Source organism: Hypanus sabinus, chromosome 11, assembly GCF_030144855.1.
Source record: "Hypanus sabinus isolate sHypSab1 chromosome 11, sHypSab1.hap1, whole genome shotgun sequence".
NCBI classification, from domain to species: domain Eukaryota; kingdom Metazoa; phylum Chordata; class Chondrichthyes; order Myliobatiformes; family Dasyatidae; genus Hypanus; species Hypanus sabinus.
In genome coordinates, this window is record NC_082716.1 from 52,654,458 (window position 1) to 52,680,241 (window position 25,784).

The following is a 25,784-nucleotide window of genomic DNA, read 5'->3' on the forward strand; positions in this document are numbered from 1 at the left end:
AATAAATAACTGGTTTCCATCTTATAGTATGACATAGAATTGTTAGTTTTAATTTTCAGTTAGTGAAAGAGAAAAGAGAAAATATATTCTCATCCATTTCTGCGGTATTTGTTACATAAAAATAACTGCTATAAACAATTAGAGCATTATTCTTAGAGCATTAATGTTTTATGACATAATTGGCAGAAACCCAGTATTTCATGTGGCATAACACATGAGAAGAGACTGCAGTAATGGTGAAAAACTAGCTCGTCAAAAGTTTATGAAACATATTAATATTCCCTAAAATCACAAGAGTAGTCTTTAACTTGATATGGTGGTTTAAACTGAGAAATGGGGTGTCAGAAGCCAGGATACATTCTTCTCAATCACTGTTACCCATTTTACATTACCACATAGAGTCTCAAACCACTGCAAAGCGAAAAACATATAAATTATTACCCATTTCCAAATTATTTTCTCTGGTTTGCTAAATTATAAATAACTTCATTATCACTGATTGCCAGAAGGGAACTCTTGAGAGAGTTGGCTTTATTATCATGATTTTCCTTCTCTCTCAAGTTTTTTTATCTTTAGGTATATTCCATTTTTGGACCGGAGGACCAGTTGTGGAACTTTGACTGGTAGCTTTGATTCATCAACTTCCAGCTCAAATCGGTTCAGGATCAGTGCAATGGCCACCTTCATTTCATTCATGGCAAAGTGCTGACCAATGCAGTTCCTGCAAAAGAAACAATTACTTAACTTTTTATTTTAACTTTATTATTTTAACTTTAATGTTTTAACTTCACACGGGAGCATTTTCAATTTTTCTTTGAAAATCCAATGAAGGAGAAAGTGCATCCTACAGAACCAATATAACAGCATTCAGCCGTAGGATACCTTGCTGAGTTTACACTGCCCCAGCAGTCTCAGAATTTCTCATGTCTGCTACAAAGTGTTTTTAAATGATGCACCATCATATAAATAACCAGCCATGTCTGTAGCAATTCCGTTATAATTTGCAAAAGGAGTGATTTGGAATCTCTGCCCATTTTAAACATAATCCCTTTTATTAGTGGGCACAATGTTGGGGATGGGGACCCCTTTATTTCTGTCATACCATGTACAATCAGATCAATATTGCTGTTACATGTTCAAAAGCATCTTTGACAAAGAGACCAATAAGCAGCTATCTCTCTGAACTAATGATTATAGGGTGAAGGTCAGTGAACTTGAGGCAGTGAACTAGCAACCTACATCTTATTGCAGCCTTTTCTCCAATTCTACAGATAAAACTGAGTCTTCTTGGAAGGAAAGTATGAATCTAAATGTTCAATCATTACCTCTGTAAATAGAGGTCAAAAATCCCTTCCATGTTCTCTTTCCTAGCCTTACCACTCATCCTGATTCCCTTCACAGTGCAGTCCTTGTTTTCAATGCCTTTCTGCCGCCCTCCTGCACTCTCACTAAACTTAATTCATCCATGAAACTTGCACATCCCCGAGTGATGTTACATTTATAGCGTTTCACTTTCCCACCTTTGAACAGAAACTATCCTTATAATTAGGCCTTATTCCCATTCCTTTCAAAACCACAGTCATCACCTTGAAACGAAAGCCCTCAGACTTTCCAAGTACAATATTATCCATAATTTAATCTCTGACAAGCTCCTTGGACAGTGACAGTAATATCCTTCAACACATTGAATATATTGTGACGCTATGGGGAAGGGTGTGATCGACAGCCCACCCCTGCATTTCTAATGACCTGTACTGTTTATTGTTCTTGTGTTAAAATGCTTTTGTGGGATTATGGTGGGAAGTTCCAGTTCATTTATTGTTACATTTTAGCTTGGGTTATACAGTTATTCACCTGTGTATTTGTGGGTCAGCCTGATTGTAACCCGGGCTTGTGATGGTCACCTCCCCCATTTGGTGAGACTGGTTAGGTTCACTCTCATGGTGCCCTGTCTGTTTTGTGTTTATCACAATAAAACAGTTGTTGAGTTCAACGAGCTTCCTCATCTGTCATTATGGACCAAATACTCGCCACAATATCTAAATCAGGCCAGAGCATTGTATTAGTCCTGATTAAAATAACCAGTTACAACATTGAAATACTCACTGTTTCAATTTGATTTCTCTGCTTTAGTTTGATACTGTCCACCACTTAGCTACGATGGCGCTAGAGAGCGGTTTCTTCAAGCTCATCTGAGGAAACAGCTTAATTTCTACCTTTAATGCCTCTATTTTGCCTTTCTAGGTGGATGGGGTTCTGTCAAAATCTCTGACCTACAGCTGCAGTCAAACTTTGGTTCTCTATGGCAATGGTTCCTGCTCCTGGAGTTCACCGACCAGCCATTTATCAATGCGGGCTAGAGGACGAGCACGTCCTCAGGGTGCTGAGGCTCTGCAGTCCAAGGACAAGCCAATTCTATGCTGGTGTCACTGACTGAAGCATTGTGGGAGAAAACAGTGTATTGTGAACAAACGATCAGCTATCGGAGGTCTGAAACTTGGTGAATTGCTATCTCTCTCTCACATTGGTGGGGAAAAGTTTGTTGCCAATTCTTAGAGAACTCAGAGAAAGCAGTGACATGACAGAATTTAACATCGTAAATCAGTGAGTGTTCATTTTAGTCTTGTTAGTCTCACCTCTAACTGTGTGACACCTCACTAATGCTTTATTAGGGAGAGAGAGCACGTGTGACATGTCAAATTGACAGGTGAATGATTAGTTTCTGTTGTACTGCATATCACGGTCTTTCTTGGGGGCTTTGCTGTTGCTTGCTTAGAGGGTGCTGATGCTTTTTGTTGAGGTGAGTGGAGGAGGGGAGGGTCGATGTTTTACTGCTGCTTGTGCATGGGAGGGGAGAGTCGGGGGGGGGGGTTTGGACTCTAATGTTTTTACTGTCGCTCATCCTTCTACCTTCTGTTTTCACAGATGCCTGCAAAGAACAAGAATTTCAGGTTGGATACCGTATACATTCTCTGATACTAAAGGGAACTATTGAACTACCTTCTTTCTTAGGGTAAGAAATGTACTTCAATGTGATGCATAGTATTCACATCACTAAAGATTATCAGGCCAACCTAAATAGCCTGGGCAAATGTGTGCTACACTCGGGGAAAATGCAGTATTTCTATCTTATTGCCAAATCACGCTGGGAGCGGGCAGCAGAGTGAGAGGCAGCAGAGTGAAAGGGCTTTGGCTCAACGGGCTTCGGCGGTAACGAGACGAGGAGAGGCAGTTGTTGATTGCAAAAGGAAGTAGTATGTGTGTGAGACTGGTTTTATATAGAATAGTACAGCACATTACAGGCCCTTCGGCCCACAATGTTGTGTCGACCCTCAAACCCTGCCTCCCATATAACCCCCAACCTTAAATTCCTCCATATACCTGTCTAGTAGTCTCTTAAATTTCACTAGTGTATCTGCTTCCAACACTGACTCAGGCAGTGTATTCCACGCACCAACCACTCTCTGAGCAAAAAACCTTCCTCTAATATCCCCCTTGAACTTCCCACCCCTTACCTTAAACCCATGTCCTCTTGTATTGAGCAGTGGTGCCCTGGGGAAGAGGCGCTGGCTGTCCATTCTGTCTATTCCTCTTAATATCTTGTACACCTCTATCATGTCTCCTCTCATCCTCCTTCTCTCCAAAGTGTAAAGCCCTAGCTCCCTTAATCTCTGATCATAATGCATATTCTCTAAACTAGGCAGCATCCTGGTAAATCTCCTCTACACCCTTTCCAATGCTTCCACATCGTTCCTATAGTGAGGCGACCAGAACTGGACACAGCACTCCAAGTGTGGCCTAACCAGAGTTTTATAGAGCTGCATCATTACATCGCGTTTCTTAAACTCTATCCCTCGACTTATGAACGCTAACACCCCATAAGCTTTCTGAACTACCCTATCTACCTGTGAGGCAGATGTGGTTGGTGTCAGATGTGGCAGGTCCTGGAGTCTCCTGGCATCCCAAATGGCCACATCTGCACCCGGTGCATCGAGATGCAACTCGTAATTGACCATGATAGGGAACTGGAGCTGCAGCTTGATGACCTTCGTCTGGTCAGGGAGAGTGAGGAGATGATAGAGAGGAGTTACAGACAGATGGTCACTCAAGGGCCATGGGGGACAAAGAAATGAGTCACAGTCAGGAGAGGGAAGGGGAAGAGCCAGATACTAGAGAATACCCCTGTGGCTGTACCCCTTGACAATAAGTACTCCTGTTTGAGTACTGTTGGGGGGGGGGGGGGTAACTGCCTACCTGGGGGAAACAACAGTGGCTGAGCCTCTGGCACAGAGTCTGGCCCTGTGGCTCAGAAGGGTAGGGAAAGGAAGAGGAAGGCAGTAGTGATAGGGAACTCTATAGTCAGGGGGTCAGACAGGTGATTCTGTGGACGCAGGAAAGAAACGCGGATGGTAGTTTGCCTCCCAGGTGCCAGGGTTCAGGATGTTTCTGATTGTGTCCAAGATATCCTGCGGTGGGAGGGAGAACAGCCAGAGGTCATGGTACATATTGGTACAATGACATAGGTAGGAAAAGGGAAGAGGTTCTGAAAGAAGCCTACAGGGAGTTAGGAAGGAAGTTGAAAAGCAGGACCTCAAAGGTAGTAATCTCGGGATTACTGCCTGTGTCATGAGACAGTGAGTATAGGAATAGAATGAGGTGGAGGATAAATGCGTGGCTGAGGGATTGGAGCAGGGGGCAGGGATTCAGATTTGTGGATCATTGGGACCTCTTTTGGGGCGGTTGTGACCTGTACAAAAAGGATGGGATTGCACTTGAATCCCAGAGGGGCCAGTATGCTGGTGGGCAGGTTTGATAGAGCTGTTGAGGAGGGTTTAAACTAGTTTGGCAGGGGGGTGGGAATGAGAATATGAGTGCAGGGATTAAGGTAGAAGGACAAGGGTATGATGCTAAGAGTTCTGAGTTGATGAGGAAGGACAGGCAGGGGACGAAACATAATTGTAGCCAGTTAAAGGGGTTGAAATGTGTCTATTTCAATGCTAGGAGTATTAGGAACAAGGGGGATGAACTTAGAGCATGGATTAGTACGTGGAACTACAATGTTGTGGCTGTTATTGAAACTTGATTGGAGGAAGGGCAGGATTGGATGATGCAGGTCCCAGGGTTCAGGTGTTTTAAAAGGAATAGGATGGGAGGTAGAAAAGGTGGGAGTGGCATTGTTGGTCAGGGTTAGTATCAGGGCTATAGAAAGGGAGGATGCTGCAGAAGGAGTGTCCACGGAGTCTGTCTGGGTGGAAGTCAGAAATAGGAAGGGATCAATCACTGTGCTGGGAGTAGTCTATAGGCACCCAAATAGCTCTCGGGACACCGAGGAGCAGATAAGTAGGCAGATTTTAGAATGGTGTACAAAATACAGGGTAGTAGTTATGGGTGATTTCAACTTCCCTCATATTGACTGGCAGCTCTTGAGTGCAAGGGGGATAGATGGGGCTGAATTTGTCAGGTGTGTTCAAGAAGGATTCCTGGCACAATATGTGGACCGGCCGATGAGAAGAGAGGCTATACTGGATCTAGTTCTGGGTAATGAATCTGGTCAGGTGACAGACCTCATGGTGGGGGAGCATTTTGGTGAGAGTGACCACAACTCCCTTAGCTTCAGCATAGCTATGGAAAGGGATAAAATCAGATGAAATGGTAAAGTGCTTAACTGGGGAAGGGCTAACTTTGAAGGGATGAGGCAGGAACTAGCGAGAGTAAATTGGAAACAGATGTTCAAAGGGGAAAGCACAGAAGTAATGTGGGAGAAGTTTAGGGACTACTTGAGCTGGGTTCAGGATAGGTTTATCCCACTGAGGCAAGGAAAAAATGGTAGGAAAAGGTAACCATGGCTGACAAAACATGTGAGACAACTCATCAAGAGGAAAAAGGATGTTAGATATAAGAAGCAGGAAGTAGGAGGGGTTCATGACAAAAATATAGGGTAGCCAGGAAGGAGCTAAAGAAAGGAATTAGGAGAGCTCAAAGGGGGAATTAGGGGGAATGTAGGATTAAGGAGAGCCCTAAGGCATTCTATGCGTATGTGAAGAATAGTAGGATGACGAGAACGAACGTGGGACCGCTAAAGGATAAGAAGGTCAACATGTGCTTGGAGGCGGAGGAGGTTGGGGAGGTCGTAAATGAATACTTAACTTCAGTATTCACAAGTGAAAAGGATCTTGATCAGGGTGAGGTCGAAATAGAGCAGGCCTGTGTGCTGGACAATGTGGAGATTACGGAAGAAAAAATGCTAGATCTTCTTAAAAACATCAAGATTGATAAATCCCCAGGGCCGGATATGATACACCCCAGGTAGTTGTGGGATTTGAGAGAAGAGATCGCTGGAGCATTAGCTATGATCTTTGAATCCTCTTTTGCTACAGGGGAAGTACCGGAGGATTGGAGAATGGCAAATGTAGTTCCCTTGTTTAAAAAAGGTAATAGGGAAAAACCTGGAAACTATAGATCGGTGAGTCTTACGTCAGTGGTCTGCAAACTACTGGAAAGAATTCTTAAGGATAGGATCTACGAGCATTTGGAGAAGTACAGTCTACTCATGGATAGTCAACTTGGCTTTGTGAAGGGAAGATCATGCCTCACGAGCCTGATTGAGTGTTTTGAAGAGGTAACAAAAGAAATTGATGAGGGTAGGGCAGTGGATGTGGTCTACATGGACTTTAGCAAGGCATTTGACAAGGTCCCTCATGAGAGACTCATCCAGAAAGTCATGAGGCATGGGATAAGTGGAAACTTGGCTGTTTGGATAAAAAATTGGCTTCAAGGAAGAAAGCAGAGGGTAGTTGTGGAAGGAATGTATTCTGCCTGGAGGTCAGTGACTAGTGGAGTGCCATAGGGATCTGTCCTGGGACCCTTGTTATTTGTGATTTTTATAAATGACCTGGATGTTGAGGTGGAAGGATGGGTGAGTAAGTTTGCAGATGACACGAAGATTGGAGGAGTTGTGGGTGGAGCTGTAGGTTGTTGAAGGTTATGAGAGGATATAGACAGGCTGCAGAGTTGGGCAGAAAAATGGCAGATGGAGTTCAATACGGATAAGTGTGAGGTGATGCATTTTGGAAGGACAAACCAGAAGACTGAGTACAGAATTAATGGTCAGTTACTTAAGAGTGTGGATGAACAAAGGGATCTTAGGGTTCAAATCCATACATCCCTCAAGATCGTTGCACAGGTTGGTAAGGTAGTTAAGAAGGTCTAAGGGATGCTAGGCTTCATTAACAGGGGGATTGAGTTCAAGAGTAGAGAGGTCATGTTGCAACTCTACAAATCTCTGGTGAGACCACACTTAGAGTATTGTGTTCAATTCTGGTCACCTCATTATAGGAAGGATGTGGAAGCTACGGAGAGGGTGCAAAGGAGATTTACCAGGATGTTGCCTAGTTTGGAGAACAAGTCATATGAAGCAAGGTTAGCAGAGCTGGGACTTTTCCCTTTGGAGCATAGAAGAATGAAAGGGGACTTGACAGAGGTCTGCAAGATTATGAGAGGCATAGATAGGGTGGATAGTCAGTACCTGTTTCCCAGGGCACCAAGACCAAACACCAGAGGGCATATGTACAAAATTAAGGGAGGAAAGTTTAGGGGGGACATCAGGGGTAAGTTTTTTACACGGAGGGTTGTGAGGGCCTGGAATAACTTGCCAGGGATGGTGGTGGAGGCTAAAACATTAGGGGTTTTTAAGAGCCTCTTGGACAGGCACATGGATGAAAGAAAAATAGAAGGTTATGGGGTAGTGTGGGTTTAGTACTTCTTTTAAAGGATTATGTGGGTCGGCACAACATGGAGGGCTGAAAGGCCTGTACTGTGCTGTAATGTTCTATGGTTCTATAGTTCTATCACAAAATCTAACAGAGTTGTGTCTGTTATTGAAGGGATGCTGTCAAGGGTTTTATAAAATTAACTCAAGTGCCTTGTTAATACAGTGGTGCTAGAAAGTTTGTGAACCCTTTAGAATTTTCTCTATTTCTGCATAAATAGAACCTAAAATGTGATCAGATCTTCATGCAAGTCCTAAAAATAAAGAGAACCCAATTAAATAAATAACACAAAAACATTATATTTGTTCACTTATTTAGAAACATAGAAAACCTACAGCACAATACAGGCCCTTCGGCCCACAAAGTCCTGCCGAACATGTCCCTACCTTAGAAATGACTAGAGTTAACCATAGCCCTCTATTTTACTAAGCCCTATGTACCTATCCAAAAGTCTCTTAGAAGACCTTATCATATCCGCCTCCACCACTGTTGCTGGCAGCCCATTCCACGCACTCACCATTCTCTGCTTAAAAAACTTACCCCTGACATCTCCTCTGTATCTACTCCCAAGTACCTTAAACCTGTGCCCTCTTATGCTAGCCATTTCAGCCCTGGGAAAAAGCCTCTGACTATCCACATGATCAATGCCTCATCATCTTATACAACTCTATCAGGTCACCTCTCATCCTCTGTCGCTCCAAGGAAAAAAGGCTGAGTTCACTCAACCTGATCTCATAAGGCATGCTCCCCAATCCGGACAACATCCTTGCAAATCTCTCCTGCACCCTTTCTATGGTTTCCACATCCTTCCTATAGTGAGGCAACCAGAATTGAGCACAGTACTCCAAGTGGGGTCTAACCAGGGTCCTATATAGTTGCAACATAGCACCTAACCACAGAGTCAACCTGCACAGTAGCTTTGAGTGTCCTATGGACTCGTACCCCAAGATCCCTCTGATTCTCCACACTGCCAAGAATCTTACCAATGAAGAAAATGAAGGAAACTCATATGAACAAATGAAGGAAAATGTATAAATGAAGGAAATTCAACATTGTGGTTACTCTCCCCAGGATTGGTCAATCAACAAAAATAATCACTTTAAGAACAAAGCGTGTAATATTCCAGGAGGTCAGGAAGAACCCCAGGGTAACATCTAGGGACCTACAGACCTCTTTTGCATTGTTGGCCAATGTCAGTTTCATCAGGTAAACACTGAACAACAATGGTGTGCATGGCAGGTTTGCCAGGAGAAAGCCACTACCCTCCCAGAAGAACATTGCAGCTCATCTAAAGTTTGCTAAAGACCATATTGATAAGCCAAAAGGCTATTGGAAGAATGCTCTGTGGATGGATGAGTCCAAAATAGAACTTTTGGCTTAAATGAGAAGTGTTAAGTTTGGCGAAAAGCAAACACTGCATTCCACTGTAAGAACCCCATCTCATCTGTGAAACATGGTGGTGACAGTGTCATGGTTTGGTCTTGTTTTGCTGCCTTGGGACCAGGACAGCTTGCCATGATTGATGGAACTATGAATTCTGAATTGTACCAGAAAATTCCACAGAAAAATGTCAGGGTATCCGTCTGTGAACTGAAGCTCAAGGGAAAGTGGGTTCTGCAGAAACACACAAGTCAGTCCACAAAAGAATGGTTAAAGCAGAAGAAATCTCACATTTTGGAATGGCCGAGTCAAAGACATGACCTTAATCCTATATAAATGTAGTGGAAGGACCTGAAGCAAGCAGTTCATACAAGGAAGCCTACCAACATCCCAGAGGTGAAGCAGTTTTGTAAGGAGGAATGGCCTAAAATTCCTCCAAGCTGATATGCAGGACTGATCAACAATTACTGGAAACGGTTAGCTAAGGTTATTGCTGTACAAAGGGGTCACAACAGTTACTGAAAACAAAGGTACAAATGCTTTTCCCAACAAATATATGTAATATTGGATATTTTTTCTCAATAAATAATTGAACAATTTTTTGTGTTATTTATTTATTGGGGTTCTCTTTATCTAGTTTTAGGACTTACGTGAAGATCTGATCACATTTTAGGCCATATTTATGTATGCAGAAAATACTAAAGGATTCACAATCTTTTTAGCACCACTGTAAGTCCCTTTGTATGGGGGCAAAGTGATTTAAACAATTCTGCTGCTACTCAGCTCACAGGTAACATTCCAGGGATAGATCTCTAGGCGGTTCCCAATTCTGCCATTTGGCTTTCTGGTAGGCTTGGTATCAAATAGGCTGAATGATGAACAACTCCCATGGCGAACCCAATTACATTCCTAACCTGGGTTTCATTATCCCCATCTCGCTCAAGCTACAGCAAAGGCTGTACCTGAGGTGCCAAGGATTTTCCATGTCTTTGTTTCAAAGAAACTTCATAGTAATACACCTGACAACTTCAATATTCTGTTTCTTGTTCCATATCTCCTTGTATGAGGTTGAATTTCAGACTTCACAGTCCTGCATTTTGAAATGCCATATCCTTTACTTCTAAAAGCCTAATTCTTCAATTCTACCCATGAGGAGAAGTTAAACAGCGTACGCTCCTATGCTCTATAGATTTGAAAAGAAATGTGAGATGATCTCTTTGAAATGTCCAATATTAGAATGGGCATTTTATAGATTAGAGACAGTGATAATATGGGATTTATCTTAAAGGGCTGTCTAGAACCAGGGTCCACAGTCTCATAATAAGATAACATCTATTCAGGACTCAGGTGTGAAAGAAATCACTTCACCCACAGGGTGGCGAATTTTTGGAATTCTCTGCCTGTAATGACTGTGGAGGTTCGGATGTTCAGTTTATTCAGTGAATAAATAGATAGATAAAGGAATTGAAGGATTATGGGATAAATGCAGGAAGATGGCACCAAGATAAAAGATCAGCCATCTTCTTTTTGACTGGCAGAGCCAGCATAGGAGTCTGAATCACCAGCTCCCGTTTCTAGATTTTATGCTTGGTCTTTCCATGCCAGAGTGTTTCCCATGCTATTTCAAAGCACACTGAGATATTTATTAATGCGATGTTGCCCTCTCCCACATTCCATTCCCTGATTTATTTATGTCTAAGTTTTTCATCTTTGTGTTTTTGGTTTAAATATTGTACAGTATTTAACACAACATAGTGATATTGAAATTGTTCTAGTGAATTAGAATGTATTGATTTACTGTAAATTATATTATTATAAAATAATTAATGTCAAAGGCAATCTAATGTAATACATTGTTTTCCTACCTTGGTCCAACAGAGAAAGGAATGAAGGCATGATGGTGCCTGTGTTCTGAATTTTCTGGGGTAAACCTCAAAGGGTTAAACTCCTGATACATGGAAAGCAATAGTACACATCACAACTTTGGAACAGTCAGAGGTAAATTGTTGATATATAATTATAAATTCACACAAAGACTATCCTTTGTTATGTCACAGTAAACCTGCTTCATTTTGACAGAAACAGTAATATCTTTCCAGATTGTTATTTAAAAGTTGTTATAACAAGAATTTGTAAAGGATATGTTCTAGGAAGTTACCTGCAAATGAAGGAACAAAATAGTTGCTTCATGAAGAATAGATCAGATATATACGTCTGTCTCTCAGATGTCCATTTTTACTAGCTATTTATGTATATTACACTTGGGTTTCAAGTATCTCACAATTTTTATTTTAATAATGGATTCACCCTATTAAATTTGACTATAACACACATGGAATATATTTCAAATCATCCCTCTTTAAAGAACATTACACAATAGTACACTTGTTTAACCAAGGCAATCTGAAATGGGAGATATTTGTCTATTACCTTCACATTCATGCTTGTAAAACAGTGAGAATGATCTTCAAGAACCACAATGTTACTAGGGAATTGGATTTATAGAAAGTCCTGTATGACTTTGAATTGTTGAAGTCAAGCTTGGGTGCTTTTCAAAAAGTCAGAATTGCTAAACAAAAAGCACTAGCACATAAGTATACAAAGAGCTATTACAAGTAAATTGTGGTGTATGCTGCATAATAATAAAAATGTTTTAGACATAATATGTGAAAACAAAATGAAGATTGGGATAATGGTCTGGAAACTCAATGCAAGGCCTAATGTCTATTAGAGTAAGTGATAAAATTTCATTAGAAAACTGATCTCAAAATAGGTTAACATGTTGATTTTGAGGTTTGCCGTTATTTTGTGGACTCTCCTGTGCATACAATGAGTTAATGCACATTAGTGGCTGGGACATTCTGCAATGGCATTCAGCCATACGTAAACCACAAATCGATACAACTTTTGTGAATTTAGTTTAATTCATGCATGCTGGAGGACAAATGTGAATCTGCCTTGGCAAAATTTAAAGTGGACCTGCCTCAAAAAGTCACGAACCACGGACTCCAGAACTGGTAACTGCTCTTCTTTTAGGTGAAGTTACTCCTTGTTCTGGCTCTTCTTCCAGTCCCACCCCCAAATCATTCTTAATCTTAATATTCCACCATCCTCCACAAGTTAACCTTGGCCCTCGCCCAATCCAATAACAGCAATATCTCTTGTCCCCACCACACTGGTAACTAATTGATTGTATCTGTGATGATCTGATTGACCTTTTAAGTATGATACGGAAACCCTTCCAACCCTCACCCTGGGTTTCTTTCCAACTTGTTCTGCTGCCACACTCCCCAAGCCAAATCCACAAACTAACTTTTATCCTCTGCATTATGAATCGTGGAGAGAGGTCTTTGAGAATACTGAACACATAAGATCTGTTCTACTGTACATGAAGCTTTATTCCCTGAATTCAGTAGAATTTTGCAGGGACAGTCCTTCACATAAAACATGCATTAACTTCATTTGTATTCCAAATTTACTATGCCTTTTTTCAGAGTAAAACGTTTTTTTCTAGCCAATAAAAAAAACTCAACTTGTAAAAATGTTGGTTTTTCTACCCAACCTGCTGCTCTTGACTGCATATTATTGTACTGTATGCAGTATATTTATTTTTTGATTACAGAAACTTAAAGATCTTACAGAAGTTCCCTATCATGATGTGCCATCCCACACTTCAAGTGGCAAATTATGATTTTTAAATGCTGTTCTTAGCAGTCCAGAACACCACATTTAACAGAAAACAGATGCTTAACATCCAGGAAAAATACTCTAGTGCCTAAGTAAAAAATTCCTAAATTTCCTTAAGATTCTCCTGAACATCCAGTAAAACACCAGTAGAGGATTGGAGGAATCACTAGATAAAGGTGCAAACTATAATTTTAGTAGCTGGCTATGTTAGTCCTCTGGGTATTACACTGACTGGAAAATCCTTCTCCATTAGAATTGCAAAATGTCAATAAAAGTAAATTGATTCAGTTGTATTTTATCAATCCTTGCCTGCCATTTTGTATCCAAATATTGCATGGAATTTCTGTCAGATGCAAGCATAGGAGATTACTCAGCAAAATTTATTCACTATAACAAAATGTTTTCTTTTCACTTTCTGGCATAGAATTGGATAAAATTCTACAGTAAGCTATGTTCTTAATGTAAGAATATAAGAATATGATAAACTGAAGCAGATAAAGCCATTTCAACACCTCACCTCTTATTTGCTATCAAATGAGATCAAGGGTGATCTGATCTTTATTCCAAACTCCATTTTCCTGCCCTCACTATAAAACCGTTTATGTCGCTATTGTCTGAACTCTCTGCCATTCTACCAGTTATAGATAGTTTTCTGAAAATTACCCTTACTTTTTTCATGTTACCAATCCTTTTTTTTGACCAACAAACATTTGAACTCTTGTGTAGTCATGTTTTACGTAGCGCTTTACCAAGCACCTTTTGAAAATGCAATCATGCTGTGTCCATTGTCTTCTTTTAATCTGCCTTGGACCCTAAGACGTAGGAGCTGAATTAGGTCATCTGACCAACTGAGTCTGCTCCACCATTCAGTCATGGCTGATCCTTTTTTCCTATCTCCTCCTCAACTCCAGTTCCTGGCCTTCTCCCCGTAACCTTTCATGCCATGTCCAATCAAGAACCTATCAATCTCTGCCTTAAATACACTTTTTTCTAAATAATTGAGTGGAAGAAAAAGTCAGATGTAACTTCGCTGGTTACATTCACAAAGAACTCCCACAATTTTGGTAGGCATGATTTTGCTTTCATAAAATATTTTGACTGCTTACTCATGTCAGATTTTGCAAAATGTTCTTTTTATCATTAAGAATGCCTTCCTACATTCTCTTGAGAGCAAGTGTTAGCCTAAGTAGTCTGTTGTCCCTATTTTCTTTGTCACTCCTTTCTTGAACAGTAATGTTTTCTAAGCTAATTTTTCCAGAATTTATGGAATTTTTAAAATCTAGGGACTAATGTCCACTTTCTTAAACACCCAAGCTAACATGAGGCACTAATACTATAATATAAATGTAAAACTTCAAACATATGTTTTAAGTTTGAATGACGATATAAAAAATTCAGAAGCTGAATTACACTGTCTGCATTTACAATAGATAAGTGACAATTAAATCAATGGAAGTCAGAGAAAGAGCATTTAGGGTCTTGTTTACAGACACATTGCTGAAAAGTCTGGCAGTAAGAGTTCTGATACAGATTTAATTATTTTATTATTACATGTGAAAATGGAAATTACCTCAGGATTTTCCCAGAACATTGGATTCCTGTGGAGGCAGTAGATGCTTAATGCAACCAGACAGCCTGTGGAAATATAATTAAATAACCTCAGTCAATCTGACAAATAAGTGTATATCAACTGATTACTCCTGTTAGAATTTTTATGCATGACACTACCCTCCTGGCCAGATGACAACTAGCTAATATTCCTCAGTCTTCACTAATAATAAGATATAGACTTAAAAGCTGGCAAAAAAACTTAATACTTTTTCTTTAGGAACAATCCCTGATCTCTACATGTTGATTCTTTTGATGTTTTGGCTGCTGCTTTGACCTCACTAGACCTGATAAGCCATCAGGTTTGTACATCAAATTTGGAAATGCATCGACACACCTAATTTAACCTTCATTACCTGAAAGTGCTTCATACATTTATATGCACTTAAAGTTAAGGTCAATGATTGAAATTCACTCCTATCAATCATAGGCCCAGCATTTAGTTAATGATGCTTTTTGCATCTTTTTTCTCTTCTTGGTTATTTCCCTTGGAATTCATCGAGTATCTTAATGGAATTGATTCTTCCACTGTAGTAAAGTTGATAATGTGATTCTTTAAATAGCTCTTCCACCATTTTAAGACGCAAATTCTCAGACCATTATTTCCCAGAAGGAACATTCAGCAAATGATCAATGGAGGAAGGAGCTTCTGTCTCTGAATATTGATACATCCATCCAACCTAACCAATCCCTTGAAGATGATAAAGAAAGGCCAGATTAGAGCTCGGTGTCTCATTTGCAACAACTAACCCTTTGATTCACAAATCTCTATGAAATTAAAATCTGCAAGAACAACAAGGGCGGGACTGTAGGTAAAATATAGCAAAATTTGCCAGTGCTAGAGACTGTGTTAATAATGCTTACTCTCACTTTGCAGTCTCACTAAAGCTGTTGTGAGCAATCCAAATGCCTTAGTTGAAAGGATTCATGGGCTTATTGCGTGATTTTCACGAGACATAGAAACAATATAATGACTGTTATTGTGCTGGAATCAACAATGTGTCACTTACGTCAGCATACACCTAATCTAGAAATCATGATATCTCTTGCCCAGAAAAGTAGTTGTTTGCAAACAAAATATATACATAGGGTCCACCAAAAATAATTCAATGGATTAATAGGTAAGAGTTTACTTTCATCTTAAAACTTAATGAATTGTAACACCTGCAGGAACTTGTTTTCCATCAGGGAATACCAGAGGCTTGGTCAGTTTCCTGGACAATCCTGGAAGAGGGGGGAAAAGCCGTAGAGACTCCTTTAGACACATTGTGGTGTATGGCATTGTACTCAGGAATTCCCTGCAAATACAGAATAAAAATAGAATTCATAACAAGGGTTTTATTGAGGAGTGGCACCAACCAATAACAATCAAAAATAATCTGTTAGAATCTAATAATTAAAACATTTTAAATAAGTCTGCTTTGAGAGATCACATATTTAATAGTGTCATCAGCAAATAGATGGTAAAAATTGTTAAATCCAGGAGGGACTCATTTACTGATGTTGATGTGGTTGATGAGGCTTACAGCGTTCAGCTGCGGAACCTTCATAATGTACGCATTTTTTTCATTGCCAAATATGACAGCAGGATCAGGTATTCAGTTGCAGTTAATGTCCTGACATAAGGGTTGAAGAGTCTTGTGTAACGCACTCTGATACTTCTTTCATAGCTTACTTTAAATATTCAAATACTATTAGTTTAAATAACCCAATGAAGGCTACCATTAACTATTTTACTGGATGCAAAATCATTGAACTTTAGGAATCACTTCACTTCGTCCTTCCCCTTGCCATTGAAATCTGCTCTTTTTATCTGCTTTATCTTTTTTATCTGGAGATGTTTTCCCATGTTCTGCAATCCAGAATTAAAGAACTGTGCAATTTTTCATGCTAACTTTTCTAAAACATAATAAACTCAAATATTTTTCCAGCTCAGGATATTGGACTTTTGGATTCTGGAAAGTTTGATAAAAGTATCATTTCAAAACCCACCACTTAAATTCATCACGCCCATCCAGAAGTTCCTGAATTTCTTCCCTGCACTTTTGCTGGTGTTCTGGATGTTGGGCCAAGCAGTACATGAGCCAAGAGATCCCACTCGCTGTAGTATCATGGCCTTCAAACATGAAGGTGTCAACCTCTGCACGTAAATCTTCATCTGATAATCCAACTCCGTTTTCATCCTGAATTAAGAAGAATGCTACATGGAATCAAAGTCACTTACTTTCACTGAAAAAAGGCAGTGGAAGAGAAACAAACCATTTGTAATTGATGGAAAAATCATCAGAAAATTAAACAAATCATTTATTCCTCCTATATACTTAGTAAAAATATAGCTAATTGTGAAGTCAAAGCATTTCTTTTAAAGTTCAAATGGTCTTTCTAATCCTGAGATTAGATTCCAATTCAGACCTATTAATCACACATACATTGAAACATATAGCTAGATTTGTGTTAACAACCAGCACACCCAAGGATGTGCTGAGGTCAGTCTGCATGTGAGCTACCCGTTCCTGCACCAAGATAACATTGAGCAATACAAACAACAGTAACAACATCAACGACTAAACAAGATAACAAGAGCAAAACATGCACCCATTTTATCCCTCCCAATCATCCTTTTACACACCCAGACAGGCCTCAAACCCCAGGATAGGCTGCCTCTGGACTCCGGTCCTTGTCCTTAAGACTGTCAGACTCATAGACGTAGGGCTTCCAACTTTGGCCTACGCTCCAGGATGCCAATCATGGTTTTGACCTTCAGGTCTTGATTTCTAGACTTGTGTGGATCTCCAACCCCAGTGACCTTGTGACTCCTTCAAACCCTTATGACTCCTTTGGGCCACTACCTTCAGTCATAAACCTTCAGGTTTCAACCTTTGGCCTTGCCTTCAAGTGTCCACTGGGTTTGACCTTTGGGCCTCTGCACTGAACTTACATGGACCATGGCCTTATGGACTTCCTACCTGAAACTGGTTTCCGACCTGAAGAATGGTGATCTCCTCAGTACCTGCAATCTGTGATCTATGCACTTTGGAGACAGCAATTTTACTCACCAGACCATTCTAATCCATACTCTAGAGTAAATTTCAGGAGTCAAGTAAAAGCATGTGTAAAAATTAGGAACCCTTTCATTTTGAGAGGTTGGTGATGAAACACCAATTCCTGCCTGAGAAGTTACCTGGATCCACTCCTCTTTGCTTACCAATACTCCATATCCCCAGTAAATCCCTTTCATTGGCTCTTCACTCAATCCTGGAACATCTGGACAGTCCAGATGCATACATCAGGATGCCCTTTATCAATTACAGCTCAGCATTTAGCATGACATCTAAAACTTTGACAAACTTCTATTGATGTGTGGTGGAAAATATATTGACTGGTTACATCACAGCCTGGTATGGAAGAACCAATGCTCTGGAAAGGACAATCCTACAGAAGTTAGTGGATGCAGCCCAGTCCATCATGGGTAAAATCCTCCCACATCTACATGGAGTGTTGTTGCAGGAAAGCAGCATCCATCATCAGGGACCCCCCACTACATGGGTAATGCTCTCTTCTCACTGCTGCCATCAGGAAGAAGGTACAGGAGGCTCACGACTCATACCATCAGGATCATGAACAGTTATTGACCATCAGGGTCTTGAACTTCAAACTTCACTCAACTTCAGTTGCCTCATCGTTGAACTGTAGGATCACAAGGTACAGTCTAGACTTACTTTCAAGGACACTTCATCTCATGTTCTCAAATTTATTTATTATTATTAATTCTTATTTTTCCTTTTAAATTTGCACATTTTGTTCTTTTTGGCACTCTGGATGTCCACTCTACTGGGTGTGGTCTTTCATTGATTCTATTATGGTTATTGGATTTATTGAGTATGCCTGCAAGAAAACTAATCTCAGGGTTGTATATAGTGACATATAAGTAATTTCATAATAAATTTACTTTGAGCTTTTAACTTTGAACTTCAAAAGGCTGTGGCAGAAAGTTGTGGAACCAGCACCTAAGGGTAGACACAGGGGCAGAATGTTAACTAGCACAGTTGGATGGCTTCTGTCTAATTTGTTGGACTTAGCAGTATGCCTTTAAAAGTCACACATGGAAGGAGACAAGATATTGAGGAAGACACCAGTACACAGCAGTGTCTCTATGACCAACTTTTAGATACTATTAGATGTGGTAAAGCAAGACAGAGAAATGGAAAACACTGTGTTGCATAATGGAAGTGATATGGTAGAGGCACCGTCTATTATCAGTTTTCTTCCCATTATATAGAGATACAATCTTGATCACCTAATAAACTGAAACTGTTGCACAAATAATTCATCACATGGCATCACAGAAATTTTGGAGAATGACATGATCATCACTTTGACTTTAACAGTGAGTGGAATAACCATGTTTACTATGGGTACCAACCTTTGAGCACAGAAGAATATCCAAAAAATCACGATGTTTCTTTTCCTTGATTCTTTGCAGTTCTTTCTCATTTTTCAGTGCTTCCTTCCTTTGGCGTATCACTTTGTCTGGTAAAAGAATCATTTGGATAAATGTAACTCAGTAGAGAGCTGGACAGAACAATTCATAGCGTACAGCTTTGTAAAAACAAAAGGGAAGGGGAAGCCATTCTGAGGAATCATTGGTCTAAGAGCTTAAGTCACTCAACATGAGCCTACAACTTTCCAGACTAATGCAATTGTGGGATAGGTTATTCAAGAGTGAATAATTCCAATGCAATTTCAAGATCAATAATATAAAAATATATTTAGAGGGAAAGAGAGGCAAATAAATGATTTGCAAATTCTGCTTTGTAATTCCTTTCAATAATGTTGAGTAATGAGACATGCTGGCAATGATTGTTTACCTGTGTGTGCATGTGCCAGGTCACAGGCTTTCCGGAATCGGTATCCATGAGGAGTGAAGTAGTAGACAAGGTCGTAATGATATTGAAAGGTTTTAAATCGGTGACTTGTAAGGAAACCGAGCTCATACACAGCCTGGATATATGAATTATGGCTACAAAGTAAAGACAAAATTCAAATCAAAAGAATTATATTTCATTAGAATAATGGTACTTGCATTAATGTGCTATTCTTGGAACAATATTCATTCCTTGCTTTCACTATAATAACAATAAAATTCTGCATTAATTGTGTTCAGCTGTTAGAACACATTTTTTTAAATTGATTCTTTGGGAAACTGCTCAACCCAACCAGTCTTTCTCACTCCTGTGTGTCTCAGAATCAGGTTTAATTCCACTGACATACGTTGTGAAATTTGTTTTTTTTTGCGGCAGCAGTACATTGCAATACATAAAAACAAACAAAAAATAAATTACAGTAAGAAATACAGTGGATTCCAGTTAATTGGGACATTGGTTAATCAGGGCAGCTGCTTATTTGGGACAACCCTTAAAAACAAAAAAACTAATTGAGAGAAAAGCTGGGTATCCATTTATTTATTTGGGATGCTATGCCCCTTAATTGGATTAGGAGACTGTTGCCGAACAGTATTGAACTAGTGTCAGTTGCGTGTGCTTGTGTGGCTGTTAGACCCTACACTGTGCTCAGAGCGAATAGTGAGCGTAGCTGGTGTGGTGAACTACATATACCTGTCTGGACACGCCCCCTGCTGACTGCTCCTGTGGCTCCTCCCACAGACCCCTCTATAAAGGCCCGAGCCCAGCCTCTCAGTCTCCAGGATGTAGTATGGTGGTCAACCACTGCTTGTTCCTTCTTCCAGTCAATAAAATTGATGCACCATCAATAACTCTCTCTGAGACGTAAAGGCGAGATATCGGCTTTTATTCACCACATTCACCCCCCCCCCCCCCGCCCTTTGTTTTAAAAGACAGTCCCCATGTGGCGAAGTTTCTTACAAGTATATTTACAGGTTAAGAGTTACTGATGGTGCATCAGCTGGCAGGTCTCATATCCCTGTCCTAACATGCAAATTCTGAGCAGGTGAGATCTACGGTGAGCTCTAATGGCCAGAAAGGCAGTTCTACATGGAGAGCTCCACGTGGAGAGCGAAGGGCATGACAAGGCACAAAAGGAGTCATGGTCATCCACTGCAACCAGGGAAAACTCCAGCTGTGACGTCTACTCGTATCACTGGACCCAGACTTCCAAGGTTGAGAGACTGGAATTGCCCCAGTGCAATGGCTCTTCCATTTTAAAAACTCTCCCGCACAGATTTTCTGTCATCGTTGAATACGATAGACAACCACCAGTAGTATTGGTAGTGTACTAACTTATTCTGCATTTCATTTAAATACATAACTTGTTACTCAATTAAATGAGACTTTGTCTTTTTTTATACCTTTTTAATTATTTCCATGAATATGTTCTAATTGGGGTAGCCACTTAACTCGTGGTCCCTATGAGTTCTAATAAACTGGAATCCATGGTGGATTTTGTAGACTGTGGACTGCTTTCACACAATGCTATCAATGACTGCATCCTCCAACTGTTCACTTTCATTGCAACTTTCAAGATGATGTCAATATCTTCAAATTCTTTGTAGTTCCTAACTTATTAAAGTAGTGAAGTCATTTCATTCTTCACTCTCAACCATCTCTGGCATCTTGAAGCCTGAATGCTTGAAACTGCAGTGAGCAAATTAGTTCTGAATTGTCTTACTGCTTATTTCTTGTCAATTTTCAGTGACAAAAATCGTTGCTTTTTGAACACAAGCACATGCAACTGGCGCTATTTAAAACTGTTCACACTAAGCACAGTGTAATGCTTAACGGCTACACAAGTGCACACGTCTAACGCTAGTTCGAAACTGTTCAGCAACAGTCTCCTGCCCCAGTTATGTGGCATAGTGTCCCAAATGAACAAAGGGAATCCCAGCTACTTAGTTGATTAGTTTTCGTTCTTCTAGAATTGTCCCAAATAAAAGTCCCTGCCCTAATTAACTGATGGCTCAATTAACTGGAATCTGCAATATATATAATTAAATAAGTAGTGCAAAAAGAGATCAGAAAAATAGTGAGGTAGGGTACATTGGTTCATTGATGGTTCAGAAGTCTGATGGTGGAGGGGAATAAGCTGTTCTTAAAACAATGAGCGCATGTCTTTAGGCTCCTCATCGACATCTGAAATTCTGCCAACAACAGTGGCGTCATTGTTGAATTTATATTTGGTGTTCGAGCTGTGTCAAGCCTAATTATGAGTGTAGAGGGAATGCAGCATAGGCTAAGTACACATCCCTGAGGTGCTCCTGTATTGATTGTTAGCAAGGAGATCCACACCGACTGTGGTCTCCCAATGTGGACGTCAAGGATCCAGTTGCAGAGGGAGGTACAGGGGCCCAGATTTTGAAGTCTGTTGATTAGTATAGATAACCACATGGTGTTGAACAACCAGTGGTTATCAATAAATGGTAGCCTGATGTAGGTACTGCTGTTGTTCAGGTGGTCCAAGGCCAAGTGGAGGGAGTGAAATTGCAATCCACTACAGACCCCTTGTGACAGTAGGCAAATTGCAGTCAGTCCAAGTGTTTTCTGAGCCATGACTTACCTCTCAAAACACTTCATCACAGTAGATGTGATTGCTATTAGGTGAGAGTCATTGAGACAACTCCCCTGTCTTGCTGTGATCTTTCCTTCAGGTGCTGCTCTTAACCTCAGCCTTCCTTACTATAGTTACTGTAGTATCAACATGACTTTATGGAGTTTGCAGTTCCCCACCTTTATTTCATGGCTGAGATAGATATTAAGGAAGGTATATTCACAGCATTTGAAACCTAAGCATAGAAGGCTATAGATGAAATTGGATTAGCATAGACAGATAATTGATAGTTGGCATGGACAAAGTCATGCCATTTGTCATAGCTGGGAGCTTAATATCAAAGGATACATTTTGTATCAAAAGGACAGGCAGGAAGGCATAAGCAGTAGTGTGGCTCTGTTGGTAAGAGATGAAATTATATCCTTAGAAAGAGGTGACATAGGGTCAGAGAATGTCCAATCATTATGGGTGTAGTTAAAAACTGCAAGGGTGAAAAAACATTATGGGAATCATATATAGGCCTCCAAATAGTAGCCACGATGTGGGGTTGAGATTGCAAAGGGAGCTGGAAAGGTCAAGTAATAAGGGGAATGTCACAATTGTAATAGGGACTTCCATATGCAAGGGGATTGGGAAAATCAGATTGGTGTCGATATGCAAGAGAGGGAATTTGTTGAATACCTGCAATATGGCTTTCAGCAGCAGCTTGTGCTTGAAGGCAAAGCTATCTTAGATTGGGTGTCGTGTAATAATCCAGATTTTATTAGGGAGCTTAAGGTAAAGGAAAGAATAAGAGACAGTGATCATAATATGATTGAATTCATACTGCAATTTGAGAGGGAAAAGCCTAAGTCAGGGGTATCAGTATTGCAATGGAATAAAGGGAATTACAGAGACATGAGAGAGGAGCTTGCCCAGGTGGATTGGATAAGGATTCCTGTGGGGATGACGGCAGAGCAGAAGTGGCTGAAGTTTCTGGGAATATTTCACAAGACGCAATATAGATATGTCCCACAGAAGAACTTGTTCTCAAATGGCAGGGGTAGGCAACTGCGATGGACAAGGGAAATTAAGGATTCCATTAAAGCTAAGGAAAGGGCATAAAATGTAGCAAAAGCAAGTGGATGATTGGGAAGGTTTTAAAATCCAACAAAAGGCAACTAAAAAGGCCATAAGAAGAGAAAAGATGAAATATGAGGGCAAACTAGCCAATAATATAAAGCAAGATACTGAAAGTGTTTTCATTTATATAAAGAGTAAAAGGGAAGTGAGGGTTGATATCGGACCACTGGAAAATGATGCTGGTAAGGTAATAATGGGGGATAAAGATATGGCAGATGAACTGAATGGGTACTTTGCATCTGTATTGACTGTGGAAGACACTAGCAGTGTGCCAGAGGTCTGTGAGCGACAGGAAGCAGGAGTAAGTGCCATTGCTATTACAAAGGAAAAAGTGCTGGGCAGACTCGTAAGGCAGATGGCACCAGATGACCGCATCCCAGAGTTCAGAAGGAGGTTGCTGAAGAGATAGCAGATGCATTGGTAATGATCGTTCAAGAATCACTTTAGTCTGGCATGGTCCTGGAGGACTGGAAGATTGCAAATGTTATTCCACTCTTTAAGAAGGGAGGAAAGCAAAAGAAAGGAAATTATAGGCCAGTTAGCATGACCTCAGTGGTTGGGAAAGTGTTGGAGTCTATTATTAAGGATGAGACTTAGGGGTACTTGGAGATTAATGATAAAATAAGTCAAAGTCAGCATGGTTTCTGTAAAGGGAAATCTTTCCTGACAAATCTGTTAGAGTTCTACGAGGAAGTAACAAGCAGGGTGGACAAAGGAGAGGCAGTGGGTGTCATTTACTTGGATTTGCAGAAGGCATTTGTTAAGGTACCACACATGAGCCTACTTAACAAGATAAAATCCCATGTCATTACAGGAAAGATACTGGCATGGATAGAGGAATGGCTGACAGGCAAGCGACAGTGAGTGGGAATAAAGGGGGCCTTTTCTGGTTGGCTACCAGTGACTAGTGGTGTTCCTCAGGGGTCAGTATTGGGACCACTACTTTTCACATTGTTTGTCAGTGATTTTGATAATGGAATTAATGGCTTTGTGGCAAAGTTTGAAGATGATACAAAAATAGGTGCAGGGGTAGTTAGTGCTGAGAAAGCAATGTTATTGCAGAAGGACATAGACACATTGGAAGAATGGTAAAAAGGGGTAGATGGAATACAGTGTTGGGAAATGTATGATAATGCATTTTGATGAAAGGAACAAAAGTGCAGACTATTATTTGAGTGGGGAGAAAAATCAAACATCAGAGGTGCAGAGGGACTTAGGAGTCCTCATGCAAGACTCCCAGAAGGTTAATTTACAGGTTGAGTCTGTGGTAAAGAAGGTAAATGAAATGTTGACATTCATTTCAAGGGGAATGGAATACAAAAGCAAGGAGATAATGCTGAGGTTTTATAAGACATTGGTCAGCCTGCACTTGGAGTATTATAAACAGTTCTGGGCCCCATATCTCAGAAAGGATGTGTTGCCATTGGAGGGGGTCCAGGGGAGGTTCAAGAGGATGATTCCAGGAATGAAGGGGTTAACAAATGAGGAACATTTGGCAGCTTTGGGCCTGTATTCACTAGAATTTAGAAGAATGTGTGAGGATCTCATTGAAACCTACTGAATGTTGAAAGGACTAGATAGGGTTGAGATGGAGAAGATGTTTCCTATCGGGGGGTATCCAAAACTAGAAGGCACAGCCTCAAAATTGAGGGGTGACCCTTTAGAATAGAGGTAAGGAGGATCTTGTTTAGACAGAAGGTAGTGAATCTGTGGAAAGCTGTGCCACAGACTGCAGTGGAGGCCAAGTCTGTGCGTATATTTAAAGCAAAAGTTAATAGTTTTCTGATTGGTCAAGGCATCAAAGGTTATGGCAGGAAGGCAGACGTATGGGGTAGAGAGGGATCCATGATCAGCCATGGTGGATTGGTGAGCAGACTCGATGGGCTGAATGGCCTATTTTGCCTCCTATGTCTTTTGGTTTATGGACATGGTATGCAGAAGGGCCTGTATAAATGAACAGGAGTCACTGTGATGAGAGAGGAAAAAGGAGAGAGTGAAAGGCAGAAGGAGAAAAAGCAGAAAAGGTTAAAGTGAAAAGCAAATCTGTCAATTAATTCCTATGCTTTTTATTAAGTATTATGTAACTAGTTAATTACTTAAACTAATAAACTATAAAATGACTAATAAACAGTAAATAACAGCCTTGTTAAACAAAAAGGAAGAGCTAGATCAGAAAATATTATTCATACTAACCACAAGATTAAAAGAAGGTAAACAAGCACTGTAAGTGGATATTGGGAGGCAGGCAAGGCTCCCAATGAGTAGGATAGAGCAAGACTCTTGTTTTTTTTAAATATTGAAAAGTGGGCAACCATTAATAATAAAAATAATGCATTATAATTTTCTAACCTTTCAATCTGACAATTGCTACGATAACTGAAGGCACACTTCAGAATACTATCCAGAGTCATAAGGCTCAGATGATGGTAAAGCTCCACTGATTTCCCATTTGTGCTGAGTAGTTCCCATTTGTCCTGTGGAAAAAGATGTTATTCACATCAACACACACAAAATGCTGGAGGAACTCAGCAGGTTGGGTAGCATCTTTGGACAGGAATAAAGAGTCGACATTTGGGCCTAACCCCTTCATCAGGGACCCTTCATCCAGCATCTGCAAACTCTCTCATATGAAATATTACACTGCTATATTGAGTGCTTAGCTACAGAAGGTAGGGAAAATATAACCACTTTAATTTT

At 40.3% G+C, this 25,784-nt stretch overlaps 1 protein-coding gene across 1 annotated transcript in view; it reads right to left on the reverse strand.

The window, feature by feature from the left end:
* Positions 1 to 390: 390 nt before the first annotated feature.
* Positions 391 to 25,784, reverse strand: part of LOC132401960 (cytochrome P450 4B1-like) — a 37,781-nt gene continuing 12,387 nt past the window's right edge. The window contains exons 5-12 of the mRNA XM_059984340.1: positions 25,437 to 25,561; positions 19,313 to 19,464; positions 18,868 to 18,974; positions 16,437 to 16,627; positions 15,609 to 15,742; positions 14,407 to 14,471; positions 11,015 to 11,097; positions 391 to 721 (exon numbers count right to left, since the gene is read on the reverse strand). Coding sequence (XP_059840323.1) covers positions 538 to 721; positions 11,015 to 11,097; positions 14,407 to 14,471; positions 15,609 to 15,742; positions 16,437 to 16,627; positions 18,868 to 18,974; positions 19,313 to 19,464; positions 25,437 to 25,561 — 1,041 coding nt within the window. The 3' untranslated portion in view covers positions 391 to 537. The remainder of the gene's footprint in view (positions 722 to 11,014; positions 11,098 to 14,406; positions 14,472 to 15,608; positions 15,743 to 16,436; positions 16,628 to 18,867; positions 18,975 to 19,312; positions 19,465 to 25,436; positions 25,562 to 25,784) is intronic.